Source organism: Coregonus clupeaformis, chromosome 35 (assembly GCF_020615455.1).
Source record: "Coregonus clupeaformis isolate EN_2021a chromosome 35, ASM2061545v1, whole genome shotgun sequence".
In the NCBI taxonomy this organism is placed as follows: domain Eukaryota; kingdom Metazoa; phylum Chordata; class Actinopteri; order Salmoniformes; family Salmonidae; genus Coregonus; species Coregonus clupeaformis.
Genome location: NC_059226.1, coordinates 14,736,213 through 14,752,092, shown reverse-complemented (window position 1 = coordinate 14,752,092; position 15,880 = coordinate 14,736,213). Strand labels below are relative to the sequence as shown.

The 15,880-nt window shown below is 46.5% G+C and overlaps 1 protein-coding gene across 1 annotated transcript in view; it reads right to left on the bottom strand.

Annotated features, from left to right (window-relative positions):
- Positions 1 to 15,880, bottom strand: part of LOC121550468 (retinoic acid receptor alpha-like) — a 196,554-nt gene that overhangs the window by 91,040 nt on the left and 89,634 nt on the right. Inside the window, exon 3 of the mRNA XM_045210867.1 lies at positions 1,717 to 2,545. Within this exon, the coding sequence (XP_045066802.1) occupies positions 1,717 to 1,903 (187 nt within the window). The 5' untranslated portion in view covers positions 1,904 to 2,545. The remainder of the gene's footprint in view (positions 1 to 1,716; positions 2,546 to 15,880) is intronic.

The following is a 15,880-nucleotide window of genomic DNA, read 5'->3' as shown; positions in this document are numbered from 1 at the left end:
AGGCTTTGAGTGACAGGGTCTCTTCAACAACATGTCAAAAAGAGGCAAGGGGGGAAGCACATCCTCCATCTTCTCTTCACACACAGGCTGCTTTGCCTCACGCTACCTCTTCAAACGATAAGGCACGTCTCTATATAGCACACGCCACTGCTGCTTCTCACCCCCTCTCCCCCGTCAGTGCTTCCTCAAACACAGCAAGCGGGCTGTCTATATCACAGTCGCTCCATTCCCCACCAGCTCCTCTCATCTCCGGTGAGCCCCCGTCTCGCATGACAGCTCACCCAGGCCATCTCCAAGCGTGGCGGGGGGGCTGTGTAAAAATTTGCCCCTGGCGGCGATGGAGGGCTGTTTGTCAGCTAACACTATGCAGGAGCTGTGGATTAGTCTCTCAGAACCAAGAGAGGAGCATGCTCAACAGCCAGCCAGGCAGAAGAACACACTCTGTCTCCTCACATACGCACACTCACACACGCACACACACACACGCACACGCACACACATACACACAGGGAGCCCCTCTGCTCTGACAGGCTGTTGTACTCAAGGCTCCACTGTCTGTCTGTCTGTCTGTCCGTAGCAGCCTCCCGACTGACCTCCAGCCTGGATCTGGGGAATGGAAGCCACGAGGGAGAGACATGGTGGGTGGACGGACAGAGACATTAGATGTTTGAACTTTTTCCCCATACGGACATGGGAGCGGAGAAGAGGAGAGGGCGGAGAGGAAGAGGAGTAGAAAGGGGGTCGGAATTCCAACCAGCAAGGCATGCTGGGACAGAGCGGATGTAAGCTTTGCTGTGATTGGACAGTTTATTGGTAGAATGGGTACCGTTTCAGTGAAGGGGCTTCATTATCCTTGCTAACTGAATATTAACGTTAACGTTGATAAATGAGACCTTTATCAAATAATGTTTGTAGAATGGGTGGGTGGTCCCATATCACATCCTCCTCCTACCTGTCAATATTTCCTAACTCCAGGTGAACTACAACTGCTTCAAGAGTGCTACTACAGTCAGAGAAACCACACCTTATTCTCTGTCTTCACAAATCAGACACACAGACAGACACAAACCTCCTCCATTAACGCATGAAAACACACGTACACACAGACCCAGAGAGAGCGCCCACCCGCCAGTTCAAACGAGGACACACACACACACACCTCCTAAGGCATTGTGCCCAGGAACATTCAGTTGGTTATTCGAGCTGCCTCATTTAGATCAGACCAATCCGCTCGCTCAGTTCCACACGTCGCCGCATGACAACTGGCTGGGATCCAGATCGCCAGGAGTAACTAGTCAAGGCTATGTTCCACACCAACCAAACCTCTAATGTGGAATCCAGTTCTATATAGACTCCACTCCACTTTGATCTGGTTAAGTAATTTAGCGTGACAGCCATTTATACATAACACAGGAGTTGCTGGAAAGTGTTTAGAGTACACAGCCCAACAGCCAAGGTCGAGTTAAAACTTGTGTAGCTCATTTTGAACTTCCTGCATTTTTAAAGAATTGATCCAACTTTACGTCAAACTTCAAATGCTGATTTAGGATCAAGTCAGTCTATGTGCCATCAGACTCAACCAATCAACCACCAGCATAAACACAATACAAAAAAAATGTTTTCTGCCATTCAGCAGTACCTGATCACCCTTCTAAATCAACCACCAATGTCAACATACACCAACAACAGAATACTGTAGTGTGATTGGGTACTTACTGGCTGGCGACGGGGTGCTGTATCCACTGACGGGCAGTCCGGAGAGGGTGGGAGGGGACAGCCCCCCCAGCATGTGGGGGAAGAAGTAGGAGTAGTGGGGCATGGGGAAGCCCCCCACAGAGACAGTGGGGCCCCCCGCACTCCCTGGCCCCCCCAGGGGGTGACAGGGGTTACCCTTGCCCGCCATGTTCTGCTCGGCAGACCTTGAGCTGAGTCCAAAGAGTCTCCTGTAGGTATCCGTGGTGACGGCGGTCTACATCCCCAACCTCACGCTCTGATTACGACGTAATCCAATTAACAAGTGGCGGTGGATGACGGCGGACGACAACGGTGTCTGTGTGTGTGTGTGTATTTGTGTAGGTGTGTGAAATGGAGCTGTTAGGTTCCGTTGACGTTCCAGTTGGATGCTTCAGAGAAACTTTGAATCCAAGGACATATAGGCTATTTTCTTCCAAAGGCTGGTCCTCTGCCTTGATGTGAGATAGTGGCCTACTCTACCTCTCTCTAAGCTTTATACCTTGAATGAAACAGCAATTACATAATACTAAGGGAGGTCGCTAGGCAGAATCATCTGGCACCAATGGAACCCTTGTTCAGGATTGGATAGACTTCTCAGCCTTGGGAGGATTGGATGATGACAGCTTTTCTCTCTTCAGTGACTCAGCAGAGCTCATACAACAACACGACAGGGAGGAGGAGGAGGATTGTTATGATGATGGCTGGTTCTAGTTGTCACCGTAACATGGCTTGCCCCTGGTCAACCCCTATCGCCGTGGTGATTCACTTTCAGTCTCGGTAACGCACCTGTGGCAGACTGGCAATCTTCCTCCTTCAGAAACAGAGAGACAGACAGACAGAGAGAGAAAGAGACAGACAGACATACAGCGAGAGACAAGGGTTAGATAGAGATTCCCTCACTGCTGCATATTCAGAGACAGAGAGACAGGGGTTCAGATGCATATTCAGTGGCGTAGCGTTGGTTTTTGTAGACAGCGTGGGAAAACAGAGCCCGGGTCCTCTCTAGTGAACTTGTTAACGCTAACGTTTTCAACTAGGAGCACGGCTCCCCCCTTCTCTCTCTCCCCCGCCTCCTGCTCTCTCCCCCCTGCCTCCCGCCTCCCCTTGTGGGGTGAATCATCATCAGAGACGCTGAGGCTCATTAATGAAGTCCATCTGAACCGCTCTCTTCGCTCCTCAAAATAAACAGGAGACTGAGAGGAGCTTATGCAACCTGCCAAGAGAGGAGGGAAGAGTAACCTAGCTCTGCCTTTCAATGCGGATGTTGTACAACATGCCTTATATAAATCCAAAACCCCTTGCTTTGCTACATACTGTCGCAACTGGCTATAATATATCTCTGTAACACCATCCACTACTATGCACTATAATTGTAGTGCACTACTGACAGCTTTGCTTCCATCTCTTTCACCCATCTGACATTGACATACCAAAGGAGTGAAGCGTTTACTGTTCTTTGGAGTCTGGACTGGAGAGGTCTGAACGTTGAAAACATCATTTGAGTGGCTTTTTCCTCCCTCCCTCCCTCATCTGTCTGTAGCTGTCTGAGAGGCATTTGTTCTGCCCTGGCCCCAGTGAGGGGGTGTTGGGTGCACAAGGGCCCGTTTTTACAGGGTCAGGGGCCTCGTTTTAACTACTGGGACCTTTATAGATCTCCTGCAAAGTGCATCTCCCTCTGCCATCAGGCCGCACCTTGTGAAGTCCTCCGAACGACAGGAGTGTGAGTGTGTGTGCATGCGTATGTGTGATCTCCTGCAAAGTGCTGCACCAGCGTCAGGCCCCCCTTGTGAAGTCGGCCCCACACAAACACAGGCAGGCACAGGGCTCTGGGCAGCTGGGCCCTGTCGTAAAACAGCCAAACACCAGCAGGCTTTCAGACATGTTTGTGTTTGACGGGTGAGGAGAGGAGGGGAGGAGAGGGAGAGAGAAAGAGGCCTTTTAGAGAGACTGAGTGAAGGTCTGGGATAAATACAAGACTGCCGTTATAAATGCACCAGATCATTTTTATCAAGACTCTAAAACATGATGAAGTAGGAACAGAACAGGAAAACAGAACAAGATGTAGTGAAATCCAGCAGCTCCTGTATTAGGTACATATGGCTGTCATGCTCAAATTAATCAAATATCCATTCACCAATCCATCCATATACCAACCCATCCATCCTTCCTTGAGAAGGAATACGATACATCAGAAACGGCTACATCCCTCTTGCCGCTCACAGATCCCACCTGGGAATTTGAGCTTCAGCGGGCTCTACCCTGAGCTTTAGCACAATGCACTGGATAGAACACGTTCAAAGGACACAGAGGGGGAGAGAGTGATGGCGAGAAAGGGGGAAAGAGAGACGGGGAGAAGGGCTAGATCAAAGCGAGAGGAAGCGGATGAAGATACCTCGTTGTGCATGCCGCTTTCAATCTCACTCATACATTATTAAACACCCTACTAAGTAGGTTAAATCCCACAGGTCCCCTTTACATAGCCATGCACTCCTTAATTTAATCATGGGCTTGTGTGTATACCAGTACATCAGGGTGTGTGAGAGAGGAGAGGGAAATAGCCACAGAGACAGCTATATTGAGAGATGAAAAGAAGGCATGCCCACACAAGAGAGAGTATACATTAAGAAGTGGGAGGTCATAAATGTATAGTATGTGACCAACACTGGCTGCATCAGAATACATGAACCTGCCAGTATTAGGAGAAGAGACGAGTCTGTACATCCTTGACGAACTACTTGATCTTCCAGTGTGAATATAGATGTGTGCATATATTACATGCTGTGACCAAACCCTTTGATCAGTTTGTCAGTTACTTTACAGCCAATCACAGAGGAGAGACACCATAGAAGACGGGGGTGCGGAATCAAATGGAAAATGGAGTATAGGGGAGGCCTTAAGATCAAGACACACCATAACGAACATTGTGCGTGAGCATTAAATCACCCACTGGGTGTCGACGAATTGGTGGCGATTCAAGTATATTCCCGATAATATGTAGAATTATAGGGAAATAAACGGAAAATGCCCACCGATGACACACTTGATAAAGATGAGCAAATATGTATTAAATAATTCAAATACTGAGCTATATTGTATGCTCAATAAAAGTAGGAAATTATATTATTTTAAACTAACACAATTGCTCAGAGAAAATTACAGGCCAATTAACCATTTCTTTGTGGATTTTGATTAGTGTTTGGGGTTATTGTCTTGCTGGAAGATCCACTTGCGGCCAAGTGTCAGCCTCCTGGCAGAGACAACCAGGTATTTGGCAAAAATACTGGTACTGGGTAAAGTTCTTGATGCCGTTGACCTTAACAAGGGCCCCAGGACCAGTGGAAGCAAAATAGCCCCATAACATCAAAGATCCACCACCATATTTTACAGTAGGTATGGGGTTCTTTTCTGCTCATGGATTCTCATTTTGACACCAAACCTACCACTGGTGTGCATGGCCAAAGAGCTCTATTTTCATGTTATCTGACCAAAGCAGCGGTTCCAATCCAAGTGCCAATGCAGTTTAGCAAACTCCAGGCGTTTACATTTGTTGGATGACATGAAAATAGAGCTCTTTGGCCACAAAATCAACATTTTCCTCAGTTTCTGGATTTCAAATCTATTGAAAACCTGTGGTTTGAATTGAAGTCCATAAGCGCAGACGAAGGATCTAGAAGGATTCTGTTTGAATGAATGGACTAAAATCCCTCCGAATGTGTTCTCCAACTCATAAAACATTTTAGAAAAGGCTCTGTACAGTTACCCTCACAAGGTGAGGTATTGAAAGGTATTGAAAACAGGGGTGTCAATAATGTTGACCCCTATCTTTGAGAAAAAAAAGACTACTTGTTTTGAGAGCAACAATATAGCTCAGTAATTATTATACAGTTATTTCTGCTCACCTTTATCAAGGGTGTCAATCATTTCAGACCCTACTGTATATGCAAACCACTCACACACACGCGCAAAACTCACGCACATGCAAAACACACATGTAAGCAAACACAGACACACACACCAGAGGCTGACACAGGAACAGGACTTCTGTGGGTGTAGCAGGCCCCGCAGGATTCCAGCAGGAACGGGAATGAAGTTCTAGAGTCAAATTCGGTACAGGACAGGACAGGACAGGATCGACATTCCACAGGAACGGGCAGTAGGCCTAAGATAGTTTGCTTAATAAAAATACAATTTCCCCCTCCCGCGTCTGTAGGCGCACTCTCGCACCTCGCTCCAAATGTAGCCAGTCACTACTTGACCTCAGATGCACGCAGAGATACACTAAATTGCACATGTCCATAAATTCATCCGACTGGGTAAGTAGAAGGGCTGCCTTCATTGCCAAAATGTCGTAATGTGGTTGTTATCAGCTGTGTGTACTATGCAGGCAACAGTCTCGTGAGCGCTGAGCAGCAGGCAAAGGGAGCAGTTGCTATGGCTACTCCCACACAGAGTGGGGACAGACAGATTAGAAGCTAATGAAGGAAGTTATTTCTGATTTCTGCGCCAAAAAATGTGCTTTTAATCTGAAAGAACAGGAAAGTTCTGCGGTTATAGAACTGTCGTGGGATAAGGACAGTAGGGGTACAAAAATGACAGGATAATACGGGACAGGAATGAATTTTCAGTCCCGTGTCAACCTCTAACACACGCACGCTATTTGAATGGATCAAACATCACAGGATCCCTTTGAGAGGAACTTAACTGATCATACATGTAATATATCATCTAAAACGTGTGTCAGGGGAAAGTCAGGAGTGGCAGAGCGAACACAGACCCCCACACGCACACACAACTTCATCCCATGGATTGTAACTATGGTTGAGAACACACAGTCCCCACACAAATAGAGGGGTCACACAAGGGGTAAGACGAGCATCACACTTAAACTAACGCATGGGGGACATACATACACACACACACACACACACACAACATATACATGAATGCAACCATTTCTACACAGCAGAACATCATGGTTGGCCTAGTTGAGGAACCAGCACGCAAACACACACCCCTCATACGCTATACATAGGATCACAGTGTGTACCGGTATGTACAGCATGTCTGAAAACCTCCATCCTCAATGTCCTTGTTCTGTCATAAGAATGATGTGGCCTGTGTAGTCCAACGGTTAGTGTTGTGAAACCGGCACACATATACCAAATCTGACCCTTCTTACTCGCAATCTATTCTACCTTTCCTGTCTCCTCTCCCTACCTCAATAAATACATACAACTCAAGAAGAAAAAGATAATGTGACCTTCAGGTACGTGATTCCATAAGTATAAAGGACAAACTCCATTTCTAACTCCACATTAGATATCTCCTTAATCTCTAAAGCATTCAGAACTCGAACAGAAGTGCACGTCTTCAGTCCTAACCCGATCGTCTTCATTCCAAACCCTTTCTGCAAACTAAACTCAATGGATTGGTGTGTGTGTGTGGGTATCTGTGTGCGTGCGTGTGAGCGCATGTCTGTATGCATGTTTATGTTCTCACGTGAGTCTTTAGCACTGAAACACTGACCCACTGTGTAAGCAGAAATAGTTAAGTAATAAATGGGAAAGGGGGATACCTAGTCAGTTGTACAACTGAACGCATTCAACTGAAATGTGTCTTCCACATTTAACCCAACCCCTCTGAATCAGAGAGGTGCGGGGGGCTGCCTTAATCGACATCCACGTCATCGGCGCCCGGGGAACAGTGGGTTAACTGCCTTGCTCAGGGCAGATGGACAGATTTTACCTTGTCAGCTCGGGGATTCGATCCAGCAACCTTTAAGTTACTGGCCCAACGCTCCTACCCGCCAGGCTACCACTAGCCAATACTGACACACTCATCACCATCACCACTAAGTAGTTGCCGCTAGCCAATAACCAGAGAGCAGTGATAGACAGTCACCAGTGAGCATTAACTCACAGCCAGTCAGAAGTCAGTAGTGACCATATGCCACTAACTCACATCCAATAACTCAGAGTAGAGGTCTTAACGTTCCGAAATGGATCCGTGTACAGTCCGTTCGGACCCGATACTCATAAATACATGTTTTTTAAACAGAGACCCGTTCCGAATGGACCCGAGGACAGTCCGTTCGGAACACGAGAGTAGAAAGAGAGAGAGAAAGAAAACTCAGACCGGGCGCTGCCAGCGCCAACAATAAACAAGCGATATTGGCCAAATGATCCACAGTTAACTTGTCCTTAAAAACTGCCTATAACAAATTACAAAAAAAATGATTTGTTGTATTTCGATGTGTAGAAAATTCAAAACTGTATAGCCTATTGTTTTATTGGTTTTTACTTTCCTAAAACAATAATTGTACACCTCATGGTTCAGCTGTCAGAGATTTGAGCGCTAAATGTATCAGGGCATTGCATGCATATAGGCGTCCACTGTATGATACTAATATTTAAAATATAAATATAAAGGAGGAGAAGCTGAGGCCTAGCCTAGAGCGACCGAGAAAAAGATAGAGATATGCCGGCACCATGTATCCGACACGCATTTCTTTATACACTGCTCAAAAAAATAAAGGGAACACTAAAATAACACATCCTAGAACTGAATGAATGAAATAATCTTATTAAATACTTTTTTCTTTACATAGTTGAATGTGCTGACAACAAAATGACACAAAAATTATCAATGGAAATCAAATGTATCAACCCATGGAGGTCTGGATTTGGAGTCACACTCAAAATTAAAGTGGAAAACCACACTACAGGCTGATCCAACTTTGATGTAATGTCCTTAAAACAAGTCAAAATGAGGCTCAGTAGTGTGTGTGGCCTCCACGTGCCTGTATGACCTCCCTACAACGCCTGGGCATGCTCCTGATGAGGTGGCGGATGGTCTCCTGAGGGATCTCCTCCCAGACCTGGACTAAAGCATCCGCCAACTCCTGGACAGTCTGTGGTGCAATGTGGCATTGGTGGATGGAGCGAGACATGATGTCCCAGATGTGCTCAATTGGATTCAGGTCTGGGGAATGGGCGGTCCATAGCATCAATGCCTTCCTCTTGCAGGAACTGCTGACACACTCCAGCCACATGAGGTCTAGCATTGTCTTGCATTAGGAGGAACCCAGGGCCAACCGCACCAGCATATGGTCTCACAAGGGGTCTGAGGATCTCATCTCGGTACCTAATGGCAGTCAGGCTACCTCTGGCGAGCACATGGAGGGCTGTGCGGCCCCCCAAAGAAATGTCACCCCACACCATGACTGACCCACCACCAAAACGGCCATGCTGGAGGATGTTGCAGGCAGCAGAACGTTCTCCACGGCGTCTCCAGACTCTGTCACGTGCTCAGTGTGAACCTACTTTCATCTGTGAAGAGCACAGGGCGCCAGTGGCGAATTTGCCAATCTTGGTGTTCTCTGGCAAATGCCAAACATCCTGCACGATGTTGGGCTGTAAGCACAACCCCCACCTGTGGACGTCGGGCCCTCATACCACCCTCATGGAGTCTGTTTCTGACCGTTTGAGCAGACACATGCACATTTGTGGCCTGCTGGAGGTCATTTTGCAGGGCTCTGGCAGTGCTCCTCCTGTTCCTCCTTGCACAAAGGCGGAGGTAGCAGTCCTGCTGCTGGGTAGTTGCCCTCCTACGGCCTCCTCCACGTCTCCTGGCCTGTCTCCTGGTAGTGCCTCCATGCTCTGGACACTACGCTGACAGACACAGCAAACCTTCTTGCCACAGCTCGCATTGATGTGCCATCCTGGATGAGCTGCACTACCTGAGCCACTTGTGTGGGTTGAAGACTCCGTCTCATGCTACCACTAGAGTGAAAGCACCGCCAGCATTCAAAAGTGACCAAAACATCAGCCAGGAAGCATAGGAACTGAGAAGAGGTCTGTGGTCACCACCTGCAAAACCAGTCCTTTATTGGGGGTGTCTTGCTAATTGCCTATCATTTCCACCTGTTGTCTATCACATTTGCACTACAGGAAAAATGGCGCCGGAGAAGATGGCTGCCGTTTTACAGCCCTCTAACCAATTGTACTATTGTGTGTGTTTTTCCGCGTTATTTGTAATTTATTTTGTACATAATGTTTCTGCCATCGTCTCTTATAACCAAAAAGAGCTTTTGGATATCAGGACAGCGATTACTCACCTCTTATTGGACTAATAATTTTTCTTCAACGAGGCGGCCGCGAAGGATATCCTACAGACACCCGACAAGGCCCAAATCCCCGTCATTCGCATGAGGAAGAGACGGAGATATCGTGGACGTAGGTCGGGTGCCTTGTAAGGATCCGACGGCGAAGCGAGTAAACTGCCGCTCCCATCAATCCTATTAGCCAATCTTCAATCATTGGAAAATAAATTGGATGACCTAAGATTACGGTTATCCTATCAATGGGACATTAAAAACTGTAATATCTTATGTTTCACCGAGTCGTGGCTGAACGACGACATGGATAACATACAGCTAGCGGGCTATACGCTACATCGGCAGGATAGAACGGCTGACTCCGGTAAGACAAGGGGTGGCGGTCTGTGTATATTTGCAAACAACAGCTGGTGCACAAAATCAAATACTAAAGGAAGTCTCGAGGTTTTGCTCGCCTGAGGTAGAGTATCTTATGATAAGCTGTAGACCACACTATTTACCAAGAGAGTTTTCATCTATATTTTTCATAGCTGTCTATTTACCACCACAAACCAATGCTGGCATTAAGATTGCACTGAATGAGCTGTATAAGGCCATAAGTCAACAGGAAAACGCTCATCCAGTGGCAGCGCTCCTAGTGGCCGGGGACTTTAATGCAGGGAAACTTAAATCCGTTCTACCTAATTTCTACCAGCATGTTACATGTGCAACCAGAGGAAAAAAAACTCTAGACCACCTTTACTCCACACACAGAGACGCATACAAAGCTCTCCCTCGCCCTCCATTTGGCAAATCTGACCATAACTCTATCCTAATGATTTCTGCTTATAAGCAAAAACTAAAGCAGGAAGCACCAGTGACTCGTTAATAAAAAAGTGGTCAGATGACGCAGATGCTAAGCTACAGGACTGTTTTGCTAGCACAGACTGGAACATGTTCCGGGATTCTTCAGATAGCATTGAGGAGTACACCACATCAGTCACTGGCTTCATCAATAAGTGCATCGATGATGTCGTCCCCACAGTGACCGTACGTACATACCCCAACCAGAAGCCATGGATTACAGGAAACATCCGCACTGAGCTAAAGGGTAGAGCTGCCGCTTTCAAGGAGCGGACTCAACCCGGACGCTTATAAGAAATCCCGCTTATGCCCTCCAATGAACCATCAAACAGGCAAAGAGTCAATACAGGACTAAGATTGAATCGTACTCACACTGGCTCTGACGCTCGCCGGATGTGGCAGGGCTTGAAAACATTACAGACTACAAAGGGAAGCACAGCCGCGAGCTTCCCAGTGACACAAGCCTACCAGACGAGCTAAACCACTTCTATGCTCACTTCGAGGCAAGCAACACTGAAGCAGGCATGAGAGCACCAGCTGTTCCAGATGACTATGTGATCACGCTCTCCATAGCCGATGTGAGTAAGACTTTTAAGCAGGTCAACATTCACAAGGCCGCAAGGCCAGACAGATTACCAGGACGTGTACTCCGAGCATGTGCTGACCAACTGGCAAGTGTCTTCACTGACATTTTCAACATGTCCCTGACTGAGTCTGTAATACCAACATGTTTCAAGCAGACCACCATAGTCCCCGTGTCCAAGGACACTAAAATAACCTGCCTAAATGACTAATGACCCGTAGCACTGACGTCTATAGCCATGAAGTGCTTTGAAAGGCTGGTCATGGCTCTCATCAACACCATTATCCCAGAAACCCTAGACCCACTCCAATTTGCATACCGCTCCAACAGATCCACAGATGATGCAATCTCTATTGCACTCCACACTGCCCTTTTCCACCTGGACAAGAGGAACACCTACGTGAGAACGCTATTCATTGACTACAGCTCAGCATTCAACACCATAGTGCCCTCAAAGCTCATCACTAAGCTAAGGATCCTGGGACTAAACACCTCCCTCTGCAACTGGATCCTGGACTTCCTAACGGGCCGCCCCAGGTGGTATTGGGTAGGTAACAACACATCTGCCACACTGATCCTCAACACGGGGGCCCCTCAGGGTGCGTGCTCAGTCCCCCCTGACTCCCTGTTCACCCGTGACTGCAAGGCCAGGCACGACTCCAACACCATCATTAAGTTTGCCGACGACACAACAGTGGTAGGCCCGATCACAGACAACGATGAGACAGCCTATAGGGAGGAGGTCAGAGACCTGGCCGTGTGGTGCCAGGACAACAACCTCTCCCTCAACGTCACCAAGACAAAGGACTGAGCACGCCCCCCATTCTCATCGACGGGGCTGTAGTGGAACAGGTTGAGAGCATCACCAACGAACTATCATGGTCCAAACACACCAAGACAGTCGTGAAGAGGGCACGACAAAGCCTATTCCCCTTCAGGAGACTGAAAAGATTCGTCATGGGTCCTCAGATCCTCAAAAAATTCTACAGCTGCACCATCGAGAGCATCCTGACTGGTTGCATCACCGCCTGGTATGGCAACTGCTTGGCCTCCGACCCGAAACCACTCCTGCGTTGTCTTTACTATGTGCTTAGGGTCATTGTCCTGTTGGAAGGCAAATCTTTGCCCCATTCTGAGGTCCTGAGCGCTCTGGAGCAGGTTTTCATCAAGGATTTCTCTGTACTTTGCTACATTCATCTTTTCCTTGATCCTGACTAGTCTCCCCGTCCATGCCGCAGAAAAACATCCCCACAGCATTATGCTGCCACCACCATACTTCACCGTAGGGATGGGTGCCATGTTTCCTCCAGATGTGACTCTTGGCATTCAGGCCAGAATTCAATCTTGGTTTCATCAGAACAGAGAATCTTCTTTCTCATGGTCTGATAGTCATTTAGGTGCGTTTTGGCAAACTCCAGGTGGGCTGTCATGTGCCTTTCACTGAGGAGTGGCTTCCGTCTGGCCACTCTACCATAAAGGCCTTATTGGTGGAGTGCTGCAGAGATGGTTGTTCTTCTGGAAGGTTCTCCCATCTACACAGAGGAACTCTGGAGCTCTGTCAGAGTGACCATCGGGTTCTTGGTCACCTCCCTGACCAAGGCCCTTCTCCCCCAGTTGCTCAGTTTGGCCGGGCGGCCAGCTCTAGGAAGAGTCTTGGTGGTTCCAAACTTCTTCTATTTAAGAATGATGGAGGCCACTGTGTTCTTGGGGACTTTCAATACTGCAGAAATGTTTTGGTACCCTTCCCCAGATCTGTGCCTCGACACAATCCTGTCTCAGAGCTCTACGGACAATTCCTTCGACCATATGGCTTGGTTTTTGCTCTGACATGCACTGTCAACTGTGGGACCTTATATAGACAGGTGTGTGACTTTCCAAATCATGTCCAATCAATTGAATCTACCACAGGTGGACTCCAATCAAGTTGTAGAAACATCTCAAGGATGATCAATGGAAACAGGATGCACCTGAGCTCAATTTTGAGTCTCATAGCAAAGGGTCTGAATACTTATGTAAATAAGGAATTTCTGTTTTTTATTTTTTTATAAATTGGCACAAATTTCTAAAAGCCTGTTTTTAGCTTTGTCATTATGGGGTATTGTGTGTAGATTGATAAGAAAATGTTTTTATTTAATCTATTTTAGAATTTTAACGTAAGAAAATGTGGAAAAAGTCAAGGGGTCAAACTTTCTGAATGCACTGTATGTGTATATATACACACACACACACACACACACACACACACACACAATTACGCAAGCACACATACATACACTCTATGACCCCTTTCCTCCCATGGATGACACACTTTCAGCATGCCATACATTTCATACAGTATAGTCAAATCAAATCAAATTTTATTGGTCACATGCGCCGAATACAACAAGTGCAGACATTACAGTGAAATGCTTACTTACAGCCCTTAACCAACAGTGCGTTTATTTTAAACAAAAAAAGTAAGAATAAAACAACAACAAAAAAAAGTGTTGAGAAAAACAAAGAGCAGAAGTAAAATAAAGTGACAGTAGGGAGGCTATATACAGGGGGTAACGGTGCAGAGTCAATTGGGGCACCGGCTAGTTGAGGTAGTTGAGGTAATATGTACATGTGGGTAGAGTTAAAGTGACTATGCATAAATACTTCTAACAGAGTAGCAGCAGCGTAAAAAGGATGGGGTGGGGGGCAGTACAAATAGTCCGGGTAGCCATGATTAGCTGTTCAGGAGTCTTATGGCTTGTGGGTAGAAGCTGTTGAGAAGTCTTTTGGACCTAGACTTGGCACTCCGGTACCGCTGCCGTGCGGTAGCAGAGAGAACAGTCTATGACTAGGGTGGCTGGAGTCTTTGACAATTTTGAGGGCCTTCCTCTGACACCGCCTGGTATAGAGGTCTTGGATGGCAGGGAGCTTTGCCCCAGTGATGTACTGGGCCGTACGCACTACCCTCTGTAGTGCCTTGCGGTCAGAGGCCAAGCAGTTGCCATACCAGGCGGTGATGCAACCAGTCAGGATGCTCTCGATGGTGCAGCTGTAGAATTTTTTGAGGATCTGAGGACCCATGCCAAATCTTTTTAGTCTCCTGAGGGGGAATAGGCTTTGTCGTGCCCTCTTCACGACTGTCTTGGTGTGCTTGGACCATCCCCTATGGAAGCCATGTCGATTAGCATGGGGGTGGCAATGGTTAATGGATGTACAACAGAGGGTTACAGAGGGAGGGTAGAAGAGATGCTACAGAGTCAGATTTGCGCTATATAAATACAACATGTAAAGTGTTGGTCCCATGTTTCATAAGCTGAAATAAAAGATCCCATAAACTTTCCATATGCTCAAAAAGCTTATTTCTCTCAAATTTGTGCATACGTTTGTTTACATCCCTATAAGTGAGCATTTCTCCTTTGCCAAGATAATCCATCCACCTGACAGGTGTGGCATATCAAGAAGCTGGTTAAACAACATGATCATTACACAGGTGCACCTTGTACTGGGGACAATAAAAGGACACACTAAAATGTGCAGTTTTGTCACACAATACAATGCCACAGATGTCTCAAGTGGCATGCTGACTGCAGGAATGTCCACCAGAGCTGTGACCAACAGATGCATATCTGATTTCCAGTCATGTGAAATCCATAGATTAGGGCCTAATGAATTTATTTCAATTGACTGATTTCCTTATATGAACTGTAACGAAGTAAAATCTTTGAAATTGTTGCATGTTACGTTTATATTTTTGTTCAGTATACAGTATTATTCAGACACACACTGGGGCAGGCCCAATAGGTTAAAGAGACATTGGGTAAGTAGAGGTCAGAGATGGACAAGAACTTTGGTTCTGAGATGCGATGCAAACCTTGTCCTTCCCCTGTGATTGCTTATTTATTATGGGTTGCTAGTCACTGGCTACTGGTTGCAACACCCAGCTCAATGTCACATGCGCCAAATACAACAGGTGTACACTTTATCGTGAAATAAAGCAGGTCCAGTACCTAAAATCAGACTTTTGTCTCGGATCTGTATCGGGTCTGATATAATTGCTGCGAGTCTCAGGTATGTGCAATTAACCTTTGAAGGTTTGTTGTGGCATGGCTATTATTAGGCTTAGCGATCTATGCAGGATATCTCTGACTCCGACAGTTGAACATGAGGTGAGGAAGAATGGTTTAGGCCTATCAGAGTTACTCCTTTAATTGAACAATATAATGCTCATCTTCATAAAACAAATATTCAGATCGAAAATTAACGAATTAGCCTCCTTCTGTACACCTATATTTGTATAGCAGTAGTAGCCTATCTGACAAGTACACTGCTCAAAAAAATAAAGGGAACACTTAAACAACACAATGTAACTCCAAGTCAATCACACTTCTGTGAAATCAGACTGTCCACTTAGGAAGCAACACTGATTGACAATAAATGTCACATGCTGTTGTGCAAATGGAATAGACAACAGGTGGAAATTATAGGCAATTAGCAAGACACCCCCAATAAAGGACTGGTTTTGCAGGTGGTGACCACAGACCACTTCTCAGTTCCTATGCTTCTTGGCTGATGTTTTGGTCACTTTTGAATGCTGGCGGTGCTTTCACTCTAGTGGTAGCATGAGACGG